We start from the raw sequence: 22442 nt of genomic DNA on the forward strand, positions 1-22442 counted from the left end.
TTTTGCCTCGAATTTGGGGAAATTTCAATAATCTTGGCTACAGTGAGGCAAAATTGGGCTATTTTACGAAGAAAAAAATGAGAAAAATTTTTTTTTTAAAAGGACCCATCCAAATACCACAATTGTTCTAGAACAACGGGTCATTGATATAATGCTACCCATGTTTGCGCCAGTTAAAATTTCACGGAATGAAAATATTCTTTGAATTGAATGAATAAAATATTCAATATTTGTTTTATAACTCATATAAATTCCTTTTCTACCACTTATAAATCAACAGGAAAACTAAATAAAATAAAATATTCATTTTGAAGAAACACCCACACCTAATTGCTCAAAGAACATTTGCATTTGTCAGCAGTGCCATCGTAGCTGCGTGTGAGTGGACAGAGGTCTATTGACTCCTGTACTGGAGTACATTTTTGCTAAAAATAGCAAAATAATCAATAGTGCTGCTAAAAACAGCTAAATAAAAATAATCAATACTAATTGGTCAATCAAATGACATGAATCTTTGCAATTGCATGTGCATGGAAGATACAGATTTATGGTATGAGTTAAGCTCTTTATGTCAACCAGCCATAAAGAGACAATGTTTGTTTTCAAGGCTTCTGGAGCAATCACCTTGGGTGCTAAGTTTACAAAATGCAAACACCTTACAGAATATTGGCTATTCCAGATGAAATCCATACCCCCCCATGGAAGACATAACCTTAATCTTCCACACAGAGAGTGTGAATTTCAAATGGGGTTACCTGATGCATGGGCAACTCCATTTGAAATCTTAACCCCTTGTGTGGGAGATTAAGGTCATACATATCTTCTACAAGGGGTGTGTGTATTCAATTGGAATAGCCAACTGCCTTGCCCTACAGTTAGCATAATCAAGATGAAGAATCATGATAATAGGAGACAGGAGGTTAAGCCTGATAATTATATAAACTGTATTAGCGAGAAATTTTTGTGAAGTTCTTATTTCAGCACTTTACTTCCTTCATTTCTAAACTGCAAAGCCCACAAGTTATTTGTCACCATCAGATTTTGGATACCATGATTAAAAGAAACCCTTAAACTGTTCAGCATGGCATAAAAATTGTGAAAAAATAGTACCGCTAAAAATATCCATTATATACAGGGATCTAACCCTGACAGAGAATCTGCCTAGTCATTGCTGTAGCTTTAATACAAACACAAGAGTATGCACTTGTGCAGCAGAACAATGTATGCTCCATTTATGGCTCCATTTGTGGCTCTATCATTGTATAAATTTGTAAACATATGGCAATGCCAAACATGAGTTTACATTTTAAAATGAAAAAACACACACGACAATTAAAAAAAAAAAAAAAAGGAAAAGCATGTAAAATCTCATAGAAATGCTCTGAAACAAGAGCTCTAAAAATAATTAATAGTAATAAAATAAGGGAATTTGAGCAACAAAAACACAGGAAAGTTATCATGCCTGTATAGCTACTTGTAAAAGAATTTTACTTTCAAATTTTAATATTTGTATGTGTTGAATTTCAAAATTTAGATGTCATTTGCAATCATTTTATTGAACATTGTATGTATACAGTTACACTGCTCTGCAAAAATGTCATGCCTGAAAAATATTTTAAAATCATCCTCTGGCTTTGAAATAGCTTGAGTGTGTCCCTAATTTGCCCCCTTAATGGGAAAATCAAAATGGCATGCAATAAAGTCCTTATTATTGTTTAAAAAGTTATAGCAGAATTTTGCATCTTGCTTTATCAGCCAAATTTAGTAGTGCAAATTGCAATGCAACACAAACAGCTTTAATTAAAGGTCTGTCATGGTGCATCGTGTTTCCCCATTAAGCACTTTTTTGGACAAAAAAAAGGCATAAGATAAAATAAATTGGGTGAATAATCAGGAAATCTGACTCCAACATTCTTTGACAAATGACCTGATGTACATTCTGTGCAAATTTCATAGAAATCCACTGACTATTTTTAAGGTTAAAAATCATCATTTTGGGGAAAATGTATAAATTTATATCCAGAAGCTTGACAACAATTAAACAAACACAGTTCTGCAATCTATAACTTAAAATGACGTGATTGGGCTCGATATAACTTAAAATGGCGCCCAACATTGTGACATAGCGTATTTTGAAAAATGTGTTGCACTTTGGCAATTTTTTTTGTGTTAGTATGAGTTATTTGATGTTTGGCACTTTCAAAATCTTATTATCATCACAATTGATACACAGATAGATTAATATTCAAATTAGTCACTACAAAGTGAAGATAATTTTTCTTTCATGATACATTAAAAGCAAAACGTGATAATCTATACAAACTGTGGGTCTATTAAAGTTATAGTCCTCGGTAATAAACACAATTTTGCTTAGTCACAGCTGGATTCACATTGCACAGTGCTCTATGATTATACATACATTCCCACAATTGGAAACTAGTTTGAAGTGACAATACATTATTGATACGGATCACTGAAACTCAGTCACCTGCTAAATAATGTTAGACAATGCTTATACAGTTACAACAACAGTGATGCCTGCTACATGTATGCCATTGCTGTATGGAGGGTAATGTGATATTAATGATCACATCAATTGTCAATTTGCTATCTACTGTAGATAGCACTTTTTCAATACCTTAAATACCAAATGTTCAGAGTTCAAAAATTAATATTTTTTGCTGTATGGTGGGTAGCGTGATATTAACAATTCAATTTGTATTGCGTCAAGTGCTATCTACTGTAGATAGCACTCTTTCAATGTCTCAATATAGACCACATGTTAAGTTGTGAAAAAATTTACAGTTTTGCTGTATGGCAGGTAGTGTGATATTATCAACTCAATATTCATTGCCTCAAATGGTTATCTACTGTAGATAGCACTCTTTTGATGTCTCAATATACATGTAGGCCACATATATTAAGTGTTTAAAAATTTACATTTTTGCTGCATGGCAGGTAATGTGATATTAATTTCATGATCAAGTGTCAATTTTCCTTTAATCAAATGGCTATCTACTGTAGATAGCACTCATTCAATGTCTCAATATATACCACATATTAAGTGTTTAAAATTCATATTTTTGCTGTATAGCGGGTTATGTGATATTAACAATTAGATAAATTTAGATAATATTTTCCCAGAGTCAAATGGCTATCTACTGTAGATAGTACTCTTTCGATAATCTCAATAGACCACATGTTTTAAAAGTGTTTAAAAACTGATATTTTAGTCTTGATCAAACTAATCTTTTTCACTTTACCATGTTCTACAAACAAAACAAAGCATCAAATTATCAATTGTATCTTTGTATTACAACTGACGATAGAACATATTTTGGCCTATCAGTCATATACAGGCAGGATATAGAATTTGGGGTTATCATTCGCTCCGAATGCTCAAGTATAATTTAATTTCTCCCAAGAATTCCACTATTAAAATTTAAGCTACCAATTAAGATTATAAAAACCAACACCATATTTGACCTAATTAGCATATATGTGACCATCCACTACAACTGAGCCCGGATGTCGCCAGTGCCACTATTGAGATATGCTCCATTGAACTTAACAATAAACAATACGAAACAAAGGATTTATTGACTGTTTTATTGATTTTTCACTACTTAAATGTACTATAGACATGATATACATCATTTTAAAGCTAATTTCAAGCAGAATATTTTGGTTGAATATCTCAAAAATGATGATTGGCGACTTCAGGGTTCAGTTGTGCTGGATGGTCACATATATTTTATAAGCCCCTCATGAATTTTCAAACGTATATTTGTTTTCTGATGAAAACAAAAACTGATAGAATTCAATACAAATTGTTTAACACAGAACAAGCAAGCAAACAGAATAAATAACAAACCTGAACAGATTTAACACTACAGCATCTAAATAAAAGTAAATACCCACCTTTCTGCAGAGCAGTGTTGCGTGCACCCTTGTGAGCCTCCAATAGCATATAAATACCCATCAAGGACTGCAACCCCAACTCTATTCCTTGGTACATTCATTGGTTTTAATGTCCTCCATTGATTCTTTAATGGATTATAAGAGTCCAATCTATCTGAGTCTGTGTTTGCTTCCGACGTATTATTCCTACCGCCAACTGCGTAAAAAATCCCATGAATCGTCGCGGCACTCAGGCCGCTTCTAGGTTCGGGTAAATTCGACAATTTATGCCAGTTGTCGTCTTCGGGATTATAGCACTCCATGTTGACTAATGACTGTCTTAAATACCCGCCAGCAGTGTATATTACGCACGCTGATATCGGGTTTCTTTTGGGAGTCCTACATGATTTGTGAAGTTTGAGCTCTTGGAAGATTCTGGACAGAAAATCTTTACAACTTGGACTGTTTTTGAGAATGTCACACTTATCTAGTTGCTTCTTAAGAAAAGCTGGTGTTAGATGCTCACATCTTATGTGTCCTTGGCCAAGAAGCCTTTCGAAGCATTGCTTTCGCGTACCTTCATCATGCTTCACCCACCTTATACACGCATTGTACACTTCTGATTCACACCAAACGTTCAGCTTATCGTGTTTGATAAGAGCCACAAGTTGCATAAGATTCAGATTCATAAACTCCTCCGTCTGCGAGACTTCGTTGAACCTCCTGCAAATGAACTCCCGCGCTTTTTCGTGCAACGATTTCAGTCCGTGTGTTTTTGCATACACAGATATCCCGATACAATTGCTGGGATCGAGTTCATGTTCTAAATATTTACAGCACGATTGTGTGACATCCTCCATCTGGTACATGACAGCTTTTGGAAGTAATTCTAGTACGTTACGATCGCTGATATTGATTTCACTTGTATACATGAATTCTATAAGAGTTGAAAATATACAAGGATGGACATCCTTAAGTTCCACAGTTCTTTTATTGCATTCGTGAAAGCCGTGCGTAAACATGGCTTTAAAATATGGACTACATGATGCAAGCACCACTTTATGTGCGTGGAATTTCATTGTTTCCACTTCAAGTACGATATCACATAAGGCGTGATTTTGCCGTAATTCGTTCAATACGGCAAATGCGTTGTGTGGGTGTTGCCCACTCTTGAAAGTCATGCTGCCGTCCTTTCGCAGCTGCTGGCTGATGTAAGATGGCCGCCGCGTCTTTGTTGGCTCCTCCTCCTCTGTGATTTTGATAGTTGCCATGTCAACTGTACTAACATCCTGATTGCACTCCTACTGAATGATTCACTTGCTGCATAGTCAAGTTAACACTTTATCACCTGGAATACATTGTGAGTGTGATTTGTTGCGTTGTTGAAGAGATGTGGTTACCTCCACTTGGTATTGCTGATGACTGTTGATCCAACACTAAAGTTACACATTTCTGGTAGATGAGCACAAAATCTGTAAAATATAACAGCAAAAACACTTGTTAATAAGTTTATAACAATTAACACCCATAACATAATGAATGACAAAATATGCAAGAGTTATCCTCTACTTGATGACAACTAACATCAGAAGAGCCCTGTAACATACATAGCTCTCTCCAATTCCGTCAATAGGGTGAGAAGTAGCTTTATAGTAAGACCCAAGTGCTGCCACTACCTTATCCACAAGCAGGCTGAGGTATAATCAAAATAATCAAACCCACCATGTACTTGATGACATCCATCATCAACCCTATAACATAACTCTCTCCTTTCTCATTAAAAGGGTGAGTGGATACATGTAGTTGCTTTTAGTAGATACAACCACATCATTATCCACAAGTACGATGAGGCGCCCTCGGTGCTATGTCGCTGTTCGGACAACACAAAATAATCAAAAGCCACCCTCTACTTGATGACATCTAACATCCGAATGAATCCTATAACATATATAGCTCTCTATTTCTAATCCCGCTCAAAGGGAGAGCATGTAGTAGCTTTAGTAGGCAAGAGCCACAGCCACTACCTTATCCACAAACAGGCTCAAGCATTCTCTGGGTTACACTGCATTTCAGGCATCGCAATCCGACAGAACTGAACAACTTCTAGGCGAGTAGTAACAACTTGCAATTTATTTAATGCACTTTTGGTTCCACAACAAGTTATTACACGTAGCAGCAACTTACACATAAAGCCAAATCCATCAAGATAGTAGAAACATCAGTTTACTGGAATTTAAATACAGCTCAATATTCCTCTCACACATTGGCAATCAATTACAATATCAAATTAGAGTGAAAATCAACCTGCCCCTCTGATTATTGCAAGTTTTCACCCTATCATGGTTAATCATGATAAATCAGAGCAAGGTACATACATGTCCATGCTTCATTAACCAACTAGTACTTGTTTCATGCTTCATTACACTATCAACTCTGCCAAGTCATCTTTCAGTCAGTATGTATACATGTACATGCCCCAGATAACTGCTTTCAAAGTGCTCACATACTTCCATTTTATATTTCTTAATGCTCTGAATGATGGGCACAGACTTTAACATAAAAAGTCGTAAGTTTTTAGATATTTTCGCAAAATACCAAGAACTATCTTAAGAACCACTGAACCAATACTAGGCTTGCTTGTACTCATTTTAATGCATTTCTCATGCTGATTCCAAAAATGATCATAAAAATTTACAATTCTGAAATTTTATGATTTTTTTTTTTGTCAATTTGTCGTCTGCAGTTGACGCCTATGTGGTGATTCCAGTTGAAATCCCTACACCCCCTGTGGAATACCTTCCAAATTTCAAACGGAGCTACCCATTCAAGTAACCCTATTGGAAATGAAAGACATGTCTTCCACAGGGTGTACAGATTTAAACTAGATTAGCCCATTTTTTACCAGGCATTAACTGATCTCTTGGACTAATCTGATCCACTCATGCCAAAGTCGGCCTCAAATCTAGATTTTCCCCTTCCTCATTTCTGCCTTTATTTACAACAAAACAAATCCCATTTAGCACACAAGAGGATCAAATCTTGTTAGGATAATTTTGCCATTCATAGCTGATCATGACAGATTTTATCATGACAACTATCAATCATCAAACAAGTATGAAAACAATCAGCAAATTCATGTGCTAGATCATGACTTATTCCGCCACTGTCAATTTGTCAAACATGATAACTATATACACACATGTATAGTCCGTTGAACGATCAAAACTGCTCACCTGATCACCACTGACATATCAACTAAACCACAACTCAATCATGCCATCATCATGATTGGTCAACTAGTCAGCATACTAACTATGTGATTAATCAATCAAACAAACCACATATCAATCAATCAATCAATCATTCGATCACAGTCTCATCATCATCGTCGTTGTTTCAACAAATCATCCTTCGTAAACAGAAAAAACAAAAGACAAAATTGCCTTATCAGCACACCTGGACAATAAGTGACACGCACAGGAGTAAACAATAATATCCCATAATGCAACAGCCAAGAACTTTCATTATTGTCCTCCTTTGTATGTGTACCAGGTATTTATAATTTCCAAATGAAGAGAAACATATTTTGATGCTACATCTTAAAGCTTGAAAATAAGCATTGAATTATGCACATTTGCTCAATGTTTGTCCGACACATTGTTCAACTATTATTTCGTCCAAATACTGCAGAGTCTGGGGTTTGTTTCACTAACATATACAATGAATTATATAAGAAGTCCTACATACATAAATCCCAAATCCATCATAATTCTTCCATAGGATTTATATGTTAAACTTACAAAGGTTTGAACATTTATAATGGATTTAGGGTTTGCAATGTATTACCCCTAGAGTCTCTATTAATAAATTACATTTGTTGCAGACTATTTCCCAATGCATCCTGGGTAAATAACAAATCACCATGTAAACATGATACAACACAACACAACAAAAGCCAGTGTGTACTATCAATCAATGACTTCATATCAAGTCGGTGAGTGATCCTTTCAAATTTCTGAGATCAAAAACCGATGAGTTGATGCACCGCAATCAAGACATATGCACCTGCAAACACTACATGGACAAAAATGGTATCATCATCTTCGCTGGCATAGTTCACTAACCTCTATCACACAAAGCACAAAATTTGACCTCGAGCTGTGGAGTATGAGTTTTTGTACACAATGTATTCAAATGTCATTTTATGACTGTGCAAGGATATTGAGGTTCAAGAACTGTGTCTTGATAGATGAGCATGTCAGTGCTGCAAACACTGTAAACTCTATTGCTAGCAATGTACCACAATAAACCTCAAATGTATGTATCACGCAACTGTCAAAAATATGAATAAATGTAGATACTGAAACAAAGCGTTCTTTCACATTTAAAGGTGAGTGACCTGATGGACACCTAACCCCCCCTACTTTGCCCCATCAAATTGAGAGTTTAAATAAAAGCAGAAGAAGAAAGTTTTATACAATCTAATGTACACATTTAAAATGAAAACTTGTTATTCTTTACTAAGTTACTGGGAGCTACACTCAAAATCATATAGTGGCACTAAGCTTTAGCAGTACTTGGTGCATATACATACTTTTATCCTTGCGATCAAAGTGGCACATATATACATCACATTGCAATGCTAAGCCAACGCAGCACACAGTGAACTTCAAAGCTAGTGCCGCTGACTGAAGGTATAGATTATAGTCTATACTGGTCACCTATTTTCCGACTTATCAGCTTGCCTTCTTGTGAAGAAGATAACTCCAGTAATTCAAAGCGCAATTAAAACATGACTATCAGACTTTAGGCCAAGTAAAATAAAATACAAGTTTCTCGTCCCCGATTTTTTTTTTTTTTTTAATAATTTAAAAAAAAAGTTTTTAACTGTTTTTCCTACCCTTCCCCAACTCTAACCCACCCCCAAACCTTACTACATGTATACAAACCCACCCAAGCCCAACTAGCCAAACACCCTTGCCCCAACCCCCAAAAGGGAATTAGGGTAAAATTGATTTCACCCCAAAATCGGACCTATATTTAGCTTTTAAACTTAGTAAATGCATGAATATATTAATAAAGTTTTAATTACTTTATTTAGCCTCATCTCATCAAAATGGCAATTTTATGGCTAATTATAGGAAGGAGAAACCTTTCACATAATTTTGGAAATTAAAAAAAAATTCTAAAATTCTAAAAATACCCAAAAAATACATTCAAGTGCAAAAGCTTTTTTCTTCTGGGTAAGAATTTTTTTCTTACATGGAACAGCTTTTTTTCTTGCAGGTTAGAAATTTGATAAATAGGCCCATGCATGCATTTTTTATTATGATGACCTATTTATCAAATTTCTAACGTCTAATAAAAAAAGCTGTTGCATGTAAGAAAATAATTCTTACCCAGAAGAAAAAGCTTTTGCACTCGAATGTATTTTTTGGTATTTTTAGAATTTAAAAAAATGTTAAATTTCCAAAATTATGTGAAAGGTTTCCCTTTTATTTTGTTAGCGATGAAAATAACAATTTCGATGAAATGAGGCAAAATAAAGTAATTAAAATGTTTGTCAAGCTGAACAGATGTACATTTTCCCTGTTTCTGAATTTTGAAACATGCTTAGCCAAGTGGACTAAAAATGTTACAAATCATTTGTTTTGTCATACATTGCATCAGTATATTCAAATAGCACAATATCCGTGATTAAATATACATTGAACAGCCATATTTGGCATGGTGGCCATCTTGGAAAAAATAGCAAAAAATTGAAAAATAGTAAATAGTAAAGCCCTGCCTCCTCCTTTTTTGAAAAAGTCCGGACGAGAAACTTGTTTCTTATTTTACTTGGCCTTATCAGTGTGAGTGAACAGTATGTTCTAGCTTCTTAATCACTCTGAGCCAGTCTTGGTCATTATACTGATCACCCTGTTCCAATTACAAGTTACATTGTATACCTGTAATTAAGATAGGTCATACAATTAAAACAAGACTATCCAATTATCTGTTTATATCACCATGACCAACATTACTATTCTGAGCCAGTCTTGGCCATACTTACCAATGTCCCAAGTTACCTGCATGCTTAGCAAAAAACTTCTGTCACTAAATATCCAATGCTAATAATTAAAACAATACTGCACATGCCTAACCACAGTTACCAATTACGTCCTTCTTTACCACTCTGCGCTAGAACTGGTTCAGTTCCTCGAGGAAGGGGGTGCACACAAATCAAGGGTGCTTAGATTGTGTAATGTCAGACAGGGCCTGACACAGTCCCCTCCACAATGAACAAGTGCTACTCTGAGCCTATCTTGGTCGTATACTAATCAAACTGTTCCAATTGCACACTACTTTAGTACTTACCTGCAATTTAAGATAGGTCACTATAAATCCATTGCACACAATTAAAACAAGCCTATCCTCTATAATATCACCATGGCCAGTCTGTCATAGTACCACTCTGAGCCAGCGTTGACCATACATGTACTCACCTCAATCTTAATTCACCTGTTTCCACTAGCCACTTAGGCAGGTGGTCATCTCCTCTACATAAGGTCCAAATCCTGAACAGTTTGCTATGACACTGCACTATTTTCTCCTGAGTGGCTATCAACATTATAGCATCTATCACAGATCATGCAGGCTCCAGGATCTGTGATCTAGTATAAGCCTGCTACCTGAGCTAGTCATAGCACACACCTTCTATGGGTTTGTGGTCATACACATAGTCCCCTTTAACCAATTTAGCAGCATGGAGACTGTTATTGGACTCTTGTCATTTCTGACATTTGTTTTAAAAGTTACCTTTTTCAGAGTCTTGATTTAGCAGCGATGTTGCTTGCAACACAATTCAACATAGTGTTTACAATCCTCCGGTCAGCGCAGTGTTTACAATCCTCCAGTTATATGACCTCAATGGACCCACATGTATGGATTTTATCTGGGACAAAGTTTTTGTCAATAATCACTGTGCCCAATATGTCCTTCTTTACCACTCTGATCTGAGAGCCAGTCTTGGTCATACTGATGATCAGTGATCACCCTGTTCCACTATATGGCAAGTTACTTACCTGTAAATAAGAAAGGGCACAATAAATCCAGTAACAAAACTATCCCTTCAAATCACTTTGACCAACCTGTCACTCATTGCTATCCTGTTCCAGTCTATTCTAAGCCAGTCTTGGCCAAGTATGTACCAATCACACTGTTCAAATTGTATGTTACTTACTTGTAAGAAAGCACACAATAAATCTAGTGCACACAATTAAAACAAGACTATCCCTTCACATCATTTGGACCAATCTGTTGTTCATTACCATCCTGATCCAGTCCATTCAAAGCCAGTCTTGGCCAAATATGTACCGATCACCCTCAAATTACAAGTTACTTACTTGTAAGAGAAGGCACACAAAATCTAGTGCACACAATTAAAAGAAGATTGTCCCTTCACATCACTTTGACCAACCTGTCGTTCATAACCATCCTGATCCAGTCAATTCAGAGCCAGTCTTGGCCAAGTATGTACCAATCACACTGTTCAAATTGTAAGTTACTTACTTGTAAGAAAGCGCACAATAAATCTAGTGCACACAATTAAAACAAGACTATCCCTTATCACCTTGACCAACTTGTCATCCTTTCCCATTCTAAGCCAGTCATTGCCATGTTATGTATCACCTTGATGAGCACTCCATTCACCTGCTTCCACCAACCACTTGCAGCTGGTCATCTGCCTATCTACATACAATGCAAGGTCCAAATGCTGAGCTATGACACTGCACTTTTTCCAGTTGACTGTATCTCCTAATCACAGTATAGATACTGACCAGCATACAGAATTCTTAAAATCTGTTCCTCAATGGTTTGTCACACAGATTTATTAGGATGCTACATAATCAATTATTATCCATATATGGTCATATTTGACAAGTAGGGCTCAAAGAATGGGGGTGATAGATAGGCCCAATCGCCCCCATGTTTCCTACAATAGCCCTCATAAAATCAGCGACACTCAATGGATGGGGGAGGGTGATTTTTTTGAAGATTTTGATCAAATTGCCCCTGTAAAAGAATCAATATGTTGACTGATGACATGATATGATGAACCATGCCAAAGGAGCAGGCTTCCCGTTAGTGTGCGTCATTGCGTCCAGATGCGTATTTTACAAATTTGGACGCAAGTTCACATGGCTAATCAAGTATTTTGCGTCCATGTCACATGCATGTGGACGCAGACAAAACTTCGAAATTTTATCATTAATTGATGATAAAAATGCGAAATTTTATTCTTTTATATTTTAAGATAATAAAAGCCCCAAAATTTTGACCCACCTGCTGAGAATTGAAGTAAATTCTGCAATTATTTGTAAATGCAACGTCAGGAAATCGTGCACTTTTTGCATGCTTTCCGAACGATTGCTGTACAGCTGTTTGATGGCCTGGGGAAGTCCCGATTGATTTGTTTACAAGCAAGCACGTGCCGCTAACGTTTATTTAATTATTTATCACAACTTGACAATATTCAATTTTTAATATTTTAAGTTTATTTTCTCATAAATAATCTAGGTTTCCTGTATTAGTATTATTGTTACGATGAATAAAAGCAATTTTAAAGACAAAATCTAAATGATAACCCTTTTTCATTATTATTTGTGGCAGCGTGTTTTAGTTTTTGTAGCATCAACAACACGTTAATTTAAAAATAGAAATGCGGAAGTGAAAGTCTGAACGAAAATTGCTCAAGATTGACAGACTTTGCTCATGTTTTTGCACCTGTTTTTGACCACGTTTGGGACCAAAACTGACACAGAAATGAGAAAAATTATCATAGCGAATGGAGATGGAATATCACGGCGAAAATGCACTTTTTTTTTTTTTTTTTTTAACAATCAACATTTGATGAGGTGTAGACCTGGGGTACGTGTGTATCGTCATAATCGTGAATTTCAGATGGACGCACAAAAATCTGTCTGGACGCAAGTTTTTGCAACCTCGTCAGCAAACTTGCGTCATTACGGACGCACATTTTTAAAACCTTAACGGGAACCCTGAGTACTTTTGACAATGAGTTATTGTTATCATTTATGTTACACACAATGAGCAGTGCAAACTGACAATAGTAAACTGACCATAAAATATCCAACAAACACCACCATGATACAGCAGTTTGAAATATATAAAATGTAAACAAGGTATCCATATTTCATCATATTTTTGATTTGACATATGTGGCACGATCTGGTCCATGGCGGCCATAGGTGGCAAGTTTGAAATTGAGATAAAGGCAAAAATAAATAGTAAAAAACAAATACATAAGTAATACACATCACAAAACTTCAGAACTTTAAAACTAAGTATGCTGGACCTTTGGTGTTTGTTGCAATGTTTGCATTTAGGTAATAATTAAATATAAATTTAAATAATTTTCAAAAATACCTCCTTTGGGCTCCTTGGAGCAGACTGTGTCACATATGATTTGATCCAAACATACCAAAGGAGGCGATTTTGACAAAAAAGTCCTATACACAATTCACAAGAGTACACACTTACAATATATAAACTGAAGAGAATATCCAACCAACACCAATAAACAGCAGTTTGAAGTCTTACTATATCCAGCATTGTATTTACCCGGATTTGCACTGAAAAATGCTACCAAAATGTTCACGCTTGCTAATGAATTTTGCAATTGCATAGCATTATGTATTGTAAAAAACCTGCCAGTTTCATTCGAAAATCATAATCAGTTTTTGTTAAGGTCTGCCAAATTTGACAGTTATAATACATGTTTATATGTCTGCAGTCTGCACACCTACAGATATCCGATATTTTCCCCTCGATTAAGTTATTAAAAAAAATGCTAGATACAAAATTTGGGAAATATTGCATAGCACATTTTGCTACTCAAAATATATGAGCACTGCAAATCCAACGCCAACTATATCGAAGAAAACATATTCCAGCTGCAGTCTTGCTTTTAAGAACCTATGCATCCAATATGAAATTACAACCTCCAGTGTCAACGTTTCATCGAACAATTGCAAGTCATGTATTTCAACATCCTTAATCCTGCAAATCAAATTGATTGTATAAAAGTAGTCAGTACAGACACAATAAATCTTAACACATACACAACTCACCTTAAGTGTAGGTTCTTCCCATGTGCGTTTGTCAAGCACAACATTACGTTGACATATCAACCTAGCTACTACTAGAAAGCCATACATTACTAACTTGTCCCATTGCTAGGTGACAGGAATGCGCAGAATAAAGTTGTGAATTAGCCAATCTGAACACTTCCGTTAACATGCGAATAACATGTTATCGCTTTTTAAAATGTTAATTAAAACAACTGTTTTATAAGTGCATTTATTTTCACAATTTTCACTTTCCAAGAGGCTAACACAAAAATAACAACAGGCAAATATATTCCTTATGTCGATCAATGGAAAGATGCTTAGAATTGGAGCGTAACACAAACAGTTCAAAATTGGCAAAGCACAAAAAAATAATCACACAAAAATTTAAACTTCAACTGTACATTGCAAGTCATGATAATTCAACATTACCGATTATATTTCCATAAAGTATAGGACGAAACTGAACACTTGCGGCATGTGATAGCCTCTCTAATCTGGGAACTCACCTTCAAACGGTGAGCAGGTTGTCTTTAAGGCCGTATGATTTCAAACAACGTATTCAGCTACTAATTGCAAGTCATGTAATTCAGCATTGTATAATTGGAGATTTTGCAAAACAAGCTCTCAACTGTATAGCTGCCATGTTAAATCAGTTCAAACACATCTCATTGAATCATAACTGACATATCCAAAATAGACCAGTTTTGCCACTACCACCACCAGGGTGGCTTGGGTGCAGATGTCATAGCTAGTGTTTGCCTGCCCCCACCCTGCTTGAGGAAGGCACTCAGGGTGTGGTATTTATGGAGGTTAGGGATGTGACTGTGGCCTTTGTAGGTTATGATACCTCCTGTCTCCTGATAGACTGGTTCACACAAAACTAAAGACAAATTTAACACCCCCCCCCCCCCCGCCATTCCGGGCGTAACTGGGGAGGGGCAGGGTGCTCCCTCGGCAAAATCTATTTTGGTGAAATCAAGGACAGAATGGGCTTTTGTCCCCTCTGAATGACCGCTTTCAGATCATGATTTGTAATGGGTAAGGACACGTGGCTGGGATTCAAGATAAATACACCAAAAATATACCAAATTTGATGTATACATTGTAGAGACCAACAAAATATAAATATTTTCTATTTTTTCTGTCCAAAATTATGGTATATTTTCCAAATTCTTGATTTTTTTAAATTTTGTTTAAAAATAAAATTTTAACAATGAACACAATTTTTGGAGAAAATGATGCAAAGCATTCCATTTTTGAACCATTGAAAATTGCAACCCAAATTTATACCAAACAGAGGGGTGGGGGCAAAGGGGGACATGGTAACTTTCATGGAGGCACAATGTGACAAGAAATGTCCAATAGGCTAAAACATACAATCAAAGCCTAAAAAACATTTAACATCAAGGTGACCAGTATACCACAGGGGGAAAGACTTCTTACATGGGGGGGGGCACCTTCCCCGTAGCTTAGCCACTGTGTCCAAAGCCACAGATGGCAGCTTTTAGAGTAGACCACTTGTTCCACTCTGGTGTATAATTGCTGAGTTAATATCATATAGTTCCCTGTTAATCATCATACTTCATATTAGTAGTGAAATCAGCAAATCATCCTGCACTTGACTCACCTGTTTATTATCATGGCACACAACCACCCAAACCAACACGCAATGCTGGCCAGCATCAAACAATGCACTTTTTTATGTGTGGGGGTGCGTGTGGGGATGTTTGTGGGGGTGTGAGCCTTACTATTATCTGCAGGTGCTTCAGGTAAATGCCGGAGCAATTCTCATGTGCTGAAGTTGCACTAGACTCAACTGTTTATTATCATGGCACACAACCACCCAAACCAACACGCAATGCTGGCCAGCATCAAACAATGCACTTTTTTATGTGGGGGTGTGTGTGTGGGGGTGTTTGTGGGGGTATGAGCCTTACTAGTATCTGCAGGTGCTTCAGGTAAATGCCATGGAGCAATTATCATGTGCTGAAGTTGCACTAGACTCGCCTGTCTATTATCATGGCACACACCACCCAATCAAAAAACATGCAATGCTGGCCAGCATCAAACAATGCTCTTTTTTCGTGTGTGGGGGTGTTTGTGGGGGTGTGAGCCTTACTACTATCTGAAGGTGCTTCAGGTAAATGCCGGAGCAATTCTCATGTGCTGAAGTACCTCTTTTTCATTGGTGTTTGGGTCAGGCTCCCCTGAATTAACGACTTATGGGGGCTTGCCACTCCTCCCACAATGGGTCCGTTTTATATTATGATGGTTCCCATTTACACACCTGGGTGGAAGGAGACAAAAGAGGTTTAAGGGCCTTGTCTAAGGAGACTTGTAGTTGTAACACAATAACACCATCAGTTCATGGTCTCAATTCAGTGCACCTCATCTTTAGTAAATTCCGGTTTAGTCAAGCCCAAACTTCATGATTGAACAGAGTCAAACTTTTAATTTGTAAACACTTCAACTTTGACAGTTTTTATGTTTTATTTCTTTTAAGCCCCCATAAGATTCATAGCAAACTTTATATAAACACTTCACCATAACAGTTTATAAGACTCAATTTTATTTGCTGAGCAGTCAAAGTTGGAATATTAATTAATTCCTTATTGCACAGTATGCATAAATTTTATAATAATTATAAGATGAGTTGTTACCAAGTCACTTAATTAAAAGGATAATTCTATTAGTTTTTACAAAAGAGTTAGATCCATAGGAATTGGCTATGTAAGTAATTTACTCTCCACTCCACTTAATTAGATGGACAGTAATACAATTAGGTATATTAATAATTGGACAGTAATATCCACTTCCCAATATAAAGTGGAAATATTAATTTCTTGTCAATTGCAATGTCAGAATGCAATTTGCAATTTTAAAATTATTAATAAAAGTTTATTTCAAAATAAAAAATAAAAAAAAAGGTTTTCTGATGTTTAAAAATAGAATCACACTTATCCATATAAAAAATAATAGCAAGTTTATCGCAGTCGTTAATAGTGCATACATGTATGTACAGGCATAAATCCACAAGCCTCAGTACACTTTACAGGAATTTGCTGACCTTTGTTCCCCAATACACCTTAAAACCACTTTTTATGACAAACATATTTAAACAGATGAACAAACATATGTTTGTTGCGTCTACCAAATATCATTCACCATCACACTGTTATGGTCAAAAATAATGACTGTAAGCTACCAAGTCGTAATAAAGTTCTGTTATTCCGAGATACCATTCGAAGATAGCACCTTTCAAAGATAGTAATTTTCAGTGTTCGAATTTAGGAAAAATAAATGGTTGTCCCACGGACAACCAGATTACAATTTCTGGTTGTCCGTCTAAGTTTTTTGGTTGTCCGTAGGCCTACAAATGTGACTTTTGGCTAGATTTATGGTTGTCCAGCGGACAACCGAATCAGTATTTTTGGTTGTCCGGCGACTTTTCTAGTTGTCCCGGGCAACCGGACAACCAAAATTTCGAACGCTGGTAATTTTAGTGACAAGTATCTCAATGGCCAATGAGTGAACTCTAAAATGAAGTACATACCTACCCGGGATACCTACATGCAGTCTCCACAACAAATTGAATCATGTTATTCCTTGAAAACCACATTAATCCGCATTCCGCTCATTCTGAGAAACAGTTAATATTGTTGCAGTGAACACAGCTCTGGCAGATCCCATCCTTATTACTGCAGAAGTAGTCAGCTGGTCAGCATGTGCATTCAACTTTATGAATTCACGCTCTGCGGAGTTTTATCATAGGCCTTACTCTAATCCTAGGCTTTTGATGGTACAATGTACACACTACCCTAGAACCCTTAGAAATCATTCACCTTCAGCAGTCATCACAACAGGGCTTGAAGTAAGGATTTTAGATCCAGGAATAATTTTGGGTGTTTTGTGTAAATATTGCCTCTGGTCTATACAAATACACACAATTCTGTCTCAGAACCAGGGGCATTTTGCCTTTTAACAGGGGTAAATTCTCCTCTTGCTCCTGCTTATTTCAAGCCCTGCATCTCAACCCACTTTGTTAATTTGATGACTTTGAAAGCTAGCTAGGAAATAGACAAACAAAATGCACACAATTTCAGGCCAAATTCTTTTTCCAGTCAAAAAGTTCAATTGTGTTTGTATGCTAGCTCTACATATACATTTGTGTACATTAAAAACAAATAATCCCTTAGAATAATGTACAATGTACACCTTACCTTTAAACACTACCATAATATATCCCAAGTTGGAATGCAAATATCCATATCTATAAACATAAGTTCTCACTGCTGCTTGATAAGCACAAAAGTGTGTACACCTATAGCAAACTGAAATGCATACTAAAATTTGCAATATCATCAAAATCTACAATTCAATCTTACCTCTATACAGATGTCATGATAAATATAGCAAAATGTCAAACACATACCTTCGGGCTATTTCCAGATAATAAATTCCACCATAAAAAAATTATTCCTTGCACAATAAGTCCCTGGAACTCGCTACCACGGTTGCTAAAATAGATTGTCAAGTTCTTGCCTTGTAATCCACAATTGGTCAAGAAGATAGTCCTTAACGAGTGTCCTTAACAAGTCAGTGAGTCAGGTGCGCTGTTACTATTTGCTACTAACTCACACTATGTATGCAATCTCAGCGTGTCCTATAACTGACTGTTGATTTAATTAACTCTATAGCCTGTTACACAGGATCAAATTGGTCACGAGTGGTGCTTGGTGGGTAGCTAGTACTAGTATATCCCCGACTCACTCTACGATGTGTCACCCCCAGAGCAAAGGGGGAATTGCCGGCCCACAATGCTTTGCTGCATTCAGCACAATTATTATCCTGGGTTATGACTTGGGTTAATTTCAACAGGGTTTTCATTTTTCGTCGCCTAATTGAAGTGTAAGTAACAGTACTAACTCTGGCAGCAACATTGAAGGTGAAGTCGCAAGTTGGTAGTTTCTAGACCCCTGGCTGCTGAATTGTTCTTTATTTGACGCGCACCTGTACATGCCAGAAGTGAATGGGGCATTCTGTATGCCAGTAGTATGTCTTTGTGAATGGGGCATTCTGTATGCCAGTAGTATCCTTTGTGAATGGGTACCGGCTATACATGGGCATTTGTGCATCAAAGAACATCAACTCAGCAGCCAGGAGGTAGATTTGAAACTACCAATTCCTGACTTAACATTCATTTTGTGAGAGCTGGTCACAACTAGCCTCTCAGTATGTGTTTGTCTCGTTGTGAGTGAGAAAGATGGGATGAGGGAGATTTCACCACTAGATCCAAGGATGTGATCTCAGGCAACGCATTATGGGAAGGGGTTCAACCCCCTCTCTAATATCAGCCATTCCCCATACTGACATACAGTAACACTTTATAGAATGCTATCAGGATATGACTTAAGCAAATAACAAGCCAATATCTTGTACTTGTCAAACTAGTACCCAGTTAAACTACGAAGCACAAAATTTCCATTTTTAACTCTGCATACTTTATCCCAGCGTGTTACTGTGCCCCTGATTGCACGATTGGCCGATTGTCAGCAACAATAAAGCCCCTACCAGTTCACAAATTTCATTTTTGGGCAAAAATAATCTGATTTTGACTGAAAAAAATGCCAGGAGGAAGTAACAGAAAATGCAGTTTTTCCTGAATTTTGAGATTTTGCACAAATATGTTAAAAACTGACAAAAAATGCTTGACTGACCTACTTGAAAGGTCCCACTTCCCATAGGACTTAAATGTTCTTGTTACCTTGGTATTTAGCTGTCTCCTGTTTTTGTTACACTTTAAAGTTTAGGGTTAGGATAACAGACAAAATTAAGGATAAGTTTTTAAGTAAATAGCACCTGAATTTAAAGAGAATTTTGACAAAAGCGATTGCAGGTGGTAAAAAATTGAGGCTTTTGATATACTGCAAAATGCCAACTGAAAGAAATCTCATAGAAAACAATTACCAATGATTTCCACTTCCTACATTAACACTTAGAGCCCAAATGCCTCATTTCCAGTGACAAGTTCTTGTACCAAACACATTAATGTGTCATTCTATTAATGTACAAACATATTGGGGTTAAAGAACTGTGCCATGTTGGATGAGCATATTTTGAAGACATGGTGTAAGTATACGTTAAGTGGATTGAAGTCATTAAATATTTCAATGCATAATATTCAACCACAAGTAAATAGGGGTGCATACCGAACAACAACATGCTTAAAATGACATCAAAATTGAGCCATTCTGAGATAAACTGGTTGCATTGCTGAAAACATTTATAAAGTTGGATTCAGATTCCACATCGCAGCACGATGCGATGCTGTGATGCTTTCAAAACGGAAAACCTGAGCCAGATTTTAACTAGCTCGACAGTGAAAATTCTCATCGAGCAGTGGAAATTTGGTCTGGGAAACATAAAACATAACAGCATCGCATTATGAAATGAAAATGTAAATATTATTAAAACCTAGGCTATATCTTAATTTCATCACACGATGCCGAGATGTTTTAAAAGCATTAAATCGCGCTGCGATGTGGATTCTGAATGGGACTAACCAGAAGAACTATTCTTTCGTTCACTTTGCTAGTGACATCAGTGATTTTTCACTGTTGCTGACAAACCTACCAAACTTGAGGCGAACCCACATACCTCTGCTTATTGCCACTAACTCAAACTACATTAACAATGGGCTCATTTCACTTTGCCCTATCAAAAGAAGAAATATGTAGACAAACTATTGGCACACAGCAGCTCATGAACAAGTAAGTTGTTTGAGCCAAGCTATACCGAGTACTGCCATCCATACACTCTGCCATCATGACCCACCTGTCATTACATTTACATGATCTCATCTACCAAAGACAAAGTTCTGACCTCTTGATATGTTGGGTACAAAACTCATGCGCAACAACTTGAGGTCATATTTTCAAGCTATGCTTGTTAAATGGAAGTTACCAAACTGTGCCATTGGGTATGATACCATTATGGGTCATCAAGCAATAGCTGCCAGGTGCCATAATTCGAGATTGTGTACAATATAGAATGCAGAAATTGTCTAGTATCTATAGGGCAGCCAAATTGCAGATAGGACTTTTTGGCACAAAACCCTCGGTGTGTGTTATGACAAGCTAAAGTGATTGTTGCTGGGCTGGAATGTACCCATGGTACTTTCAAATAAAAATAACCCTTGAGTAGTGAAACACCTTGAAATTATAGAAGCAAGAAGATACATGTAAGAGAAATGAGCCAAATCATATTTGTGCATTCCACTTCCCAGAACAAGTCCACAAATTTCCTCTTGATAAGAATGATGGACCCTCATAAGGAATGCTGTGCCTGGAATGGGATGTGGCAAGAATCATGTTAACGCTAAAACTTGGTCATGTTGCATCATATCCAATCCTCCTTCATAGCATCATATAGTTTTACACTCCTACAAACAAGTGGTGATGTAAGTGGGCTCTTCATCCGCACATGGTCTGCCAGTAAGCAGAATCTGGTCTGTAGGCTAGAGAGAGCTTAAGACAGGAAACCTATCATGTAAAGGGTTCAACAGGCACGCCATTGGTTTCTACCATTTTTTGTTTTTCAAACTCATGGCGTGCCTGCTGATACCCCAGTTTAAGATCCTCACCACTTCTAGGGGTGGCTACAAAACCCAACCACTTGTCAACAACTGGTGCCCTGGCAGAACCTGGTTTCTATTGTCTGTTATAATCGAACATGGCTAAACTACCAGTTCTACCGGGAGGCTGGTGGTCAACCAGCAGTTGGGTTTTGAAGCTCTCCCCTACCTAATATCCAATGTACTGCAACTCTTTATAAACCTACCTCTGATGAAGCCGTGAAGACATGGCATCAAAGTACCAATTAATGAGCTTTCTGGTGTCAGAAGAACTTCCAAGTTCCAGTTTTTTAATAAAGAGAATGAGAAAAAATGTCAATTGTTCTTTTATCTTTAAAGCAATCAGGTATGTAAACTATTTATCAACCAATCTCTGGAGAAGCAGTGAACACAAGGCATAATACCAATGAAAGAACTTACTGGTATCAGGAGAGGAACAAGTAAGAACGTCCAGCTATTAAGATTATTATGTATCATCTTTAAATACCAGGTGTGAAAATGAAATCTTGGATACTTATTGAGCATGGAGATCCACCATTCTAACATTTTCAAAAGTATGGAGCTCCATGCTTACACTTGTTGCTGTCACTTCATTTCACTGGAAAGGAAAACTTTCAAGTAGTGGCTTGTACGAATTTAAAGGGATCATAAATAAATTTGACAAAGTCGTCTGCAAATTAAGCATATCTCCTGATTACATGTACCTACAATATTATTCTCTTATCAAAGCACTTTTTGGTGTCAGAAGTGGGATCAGCCAAGGGCTTCCATCTCAG

General features: G+C 36.8%; 1 protein-coding gene across 3 annotated transcripts in view; it reads right to left on the minus strand.

The window, feature by feature from the left end:
• LOC140145862 (kelch-like ECH-associated protein 1) overlaps positions 1 to 22442 on the minus strand; it is an 87030-nt gene that overhangs the window by 26586 nt on the left and 38002 nt on the right. For 2 of the 3 annotated variants that reach the window (XM_072167551.1, XM_072167550.1), the window contains exon 4: positions 3922 to 5372. In XM_072167551.1, coding sequence (XP_072023652.1) covers positions 3922 to 5171 — 1250 coding nt within the window. In that variant the 5' untranslated portion in view covers positions 5172 to 5372. Of the gene's footprint in view, positions 1 to 3921; positions 5373 to 18465; positions 18662 to 22442 lie in introns of those variants that run through there. The other variant, XM_072167553.1, reaches the window with a different exon arrangement.

Source organism: Amphiura filiformis, chromosome 2 (assembly GCF_039555335.1).
Source record: "Amphiura filiformis chromosome 2, Afil_fr2py, whole genome shotgun sequence".
Lineage (NCBI taxonomy): Eukaryota > Metazoa > Echinodermata > Ophiuroidea > Amphilepidida > Amphiuridae > Amphiura > Amphiura filiformis.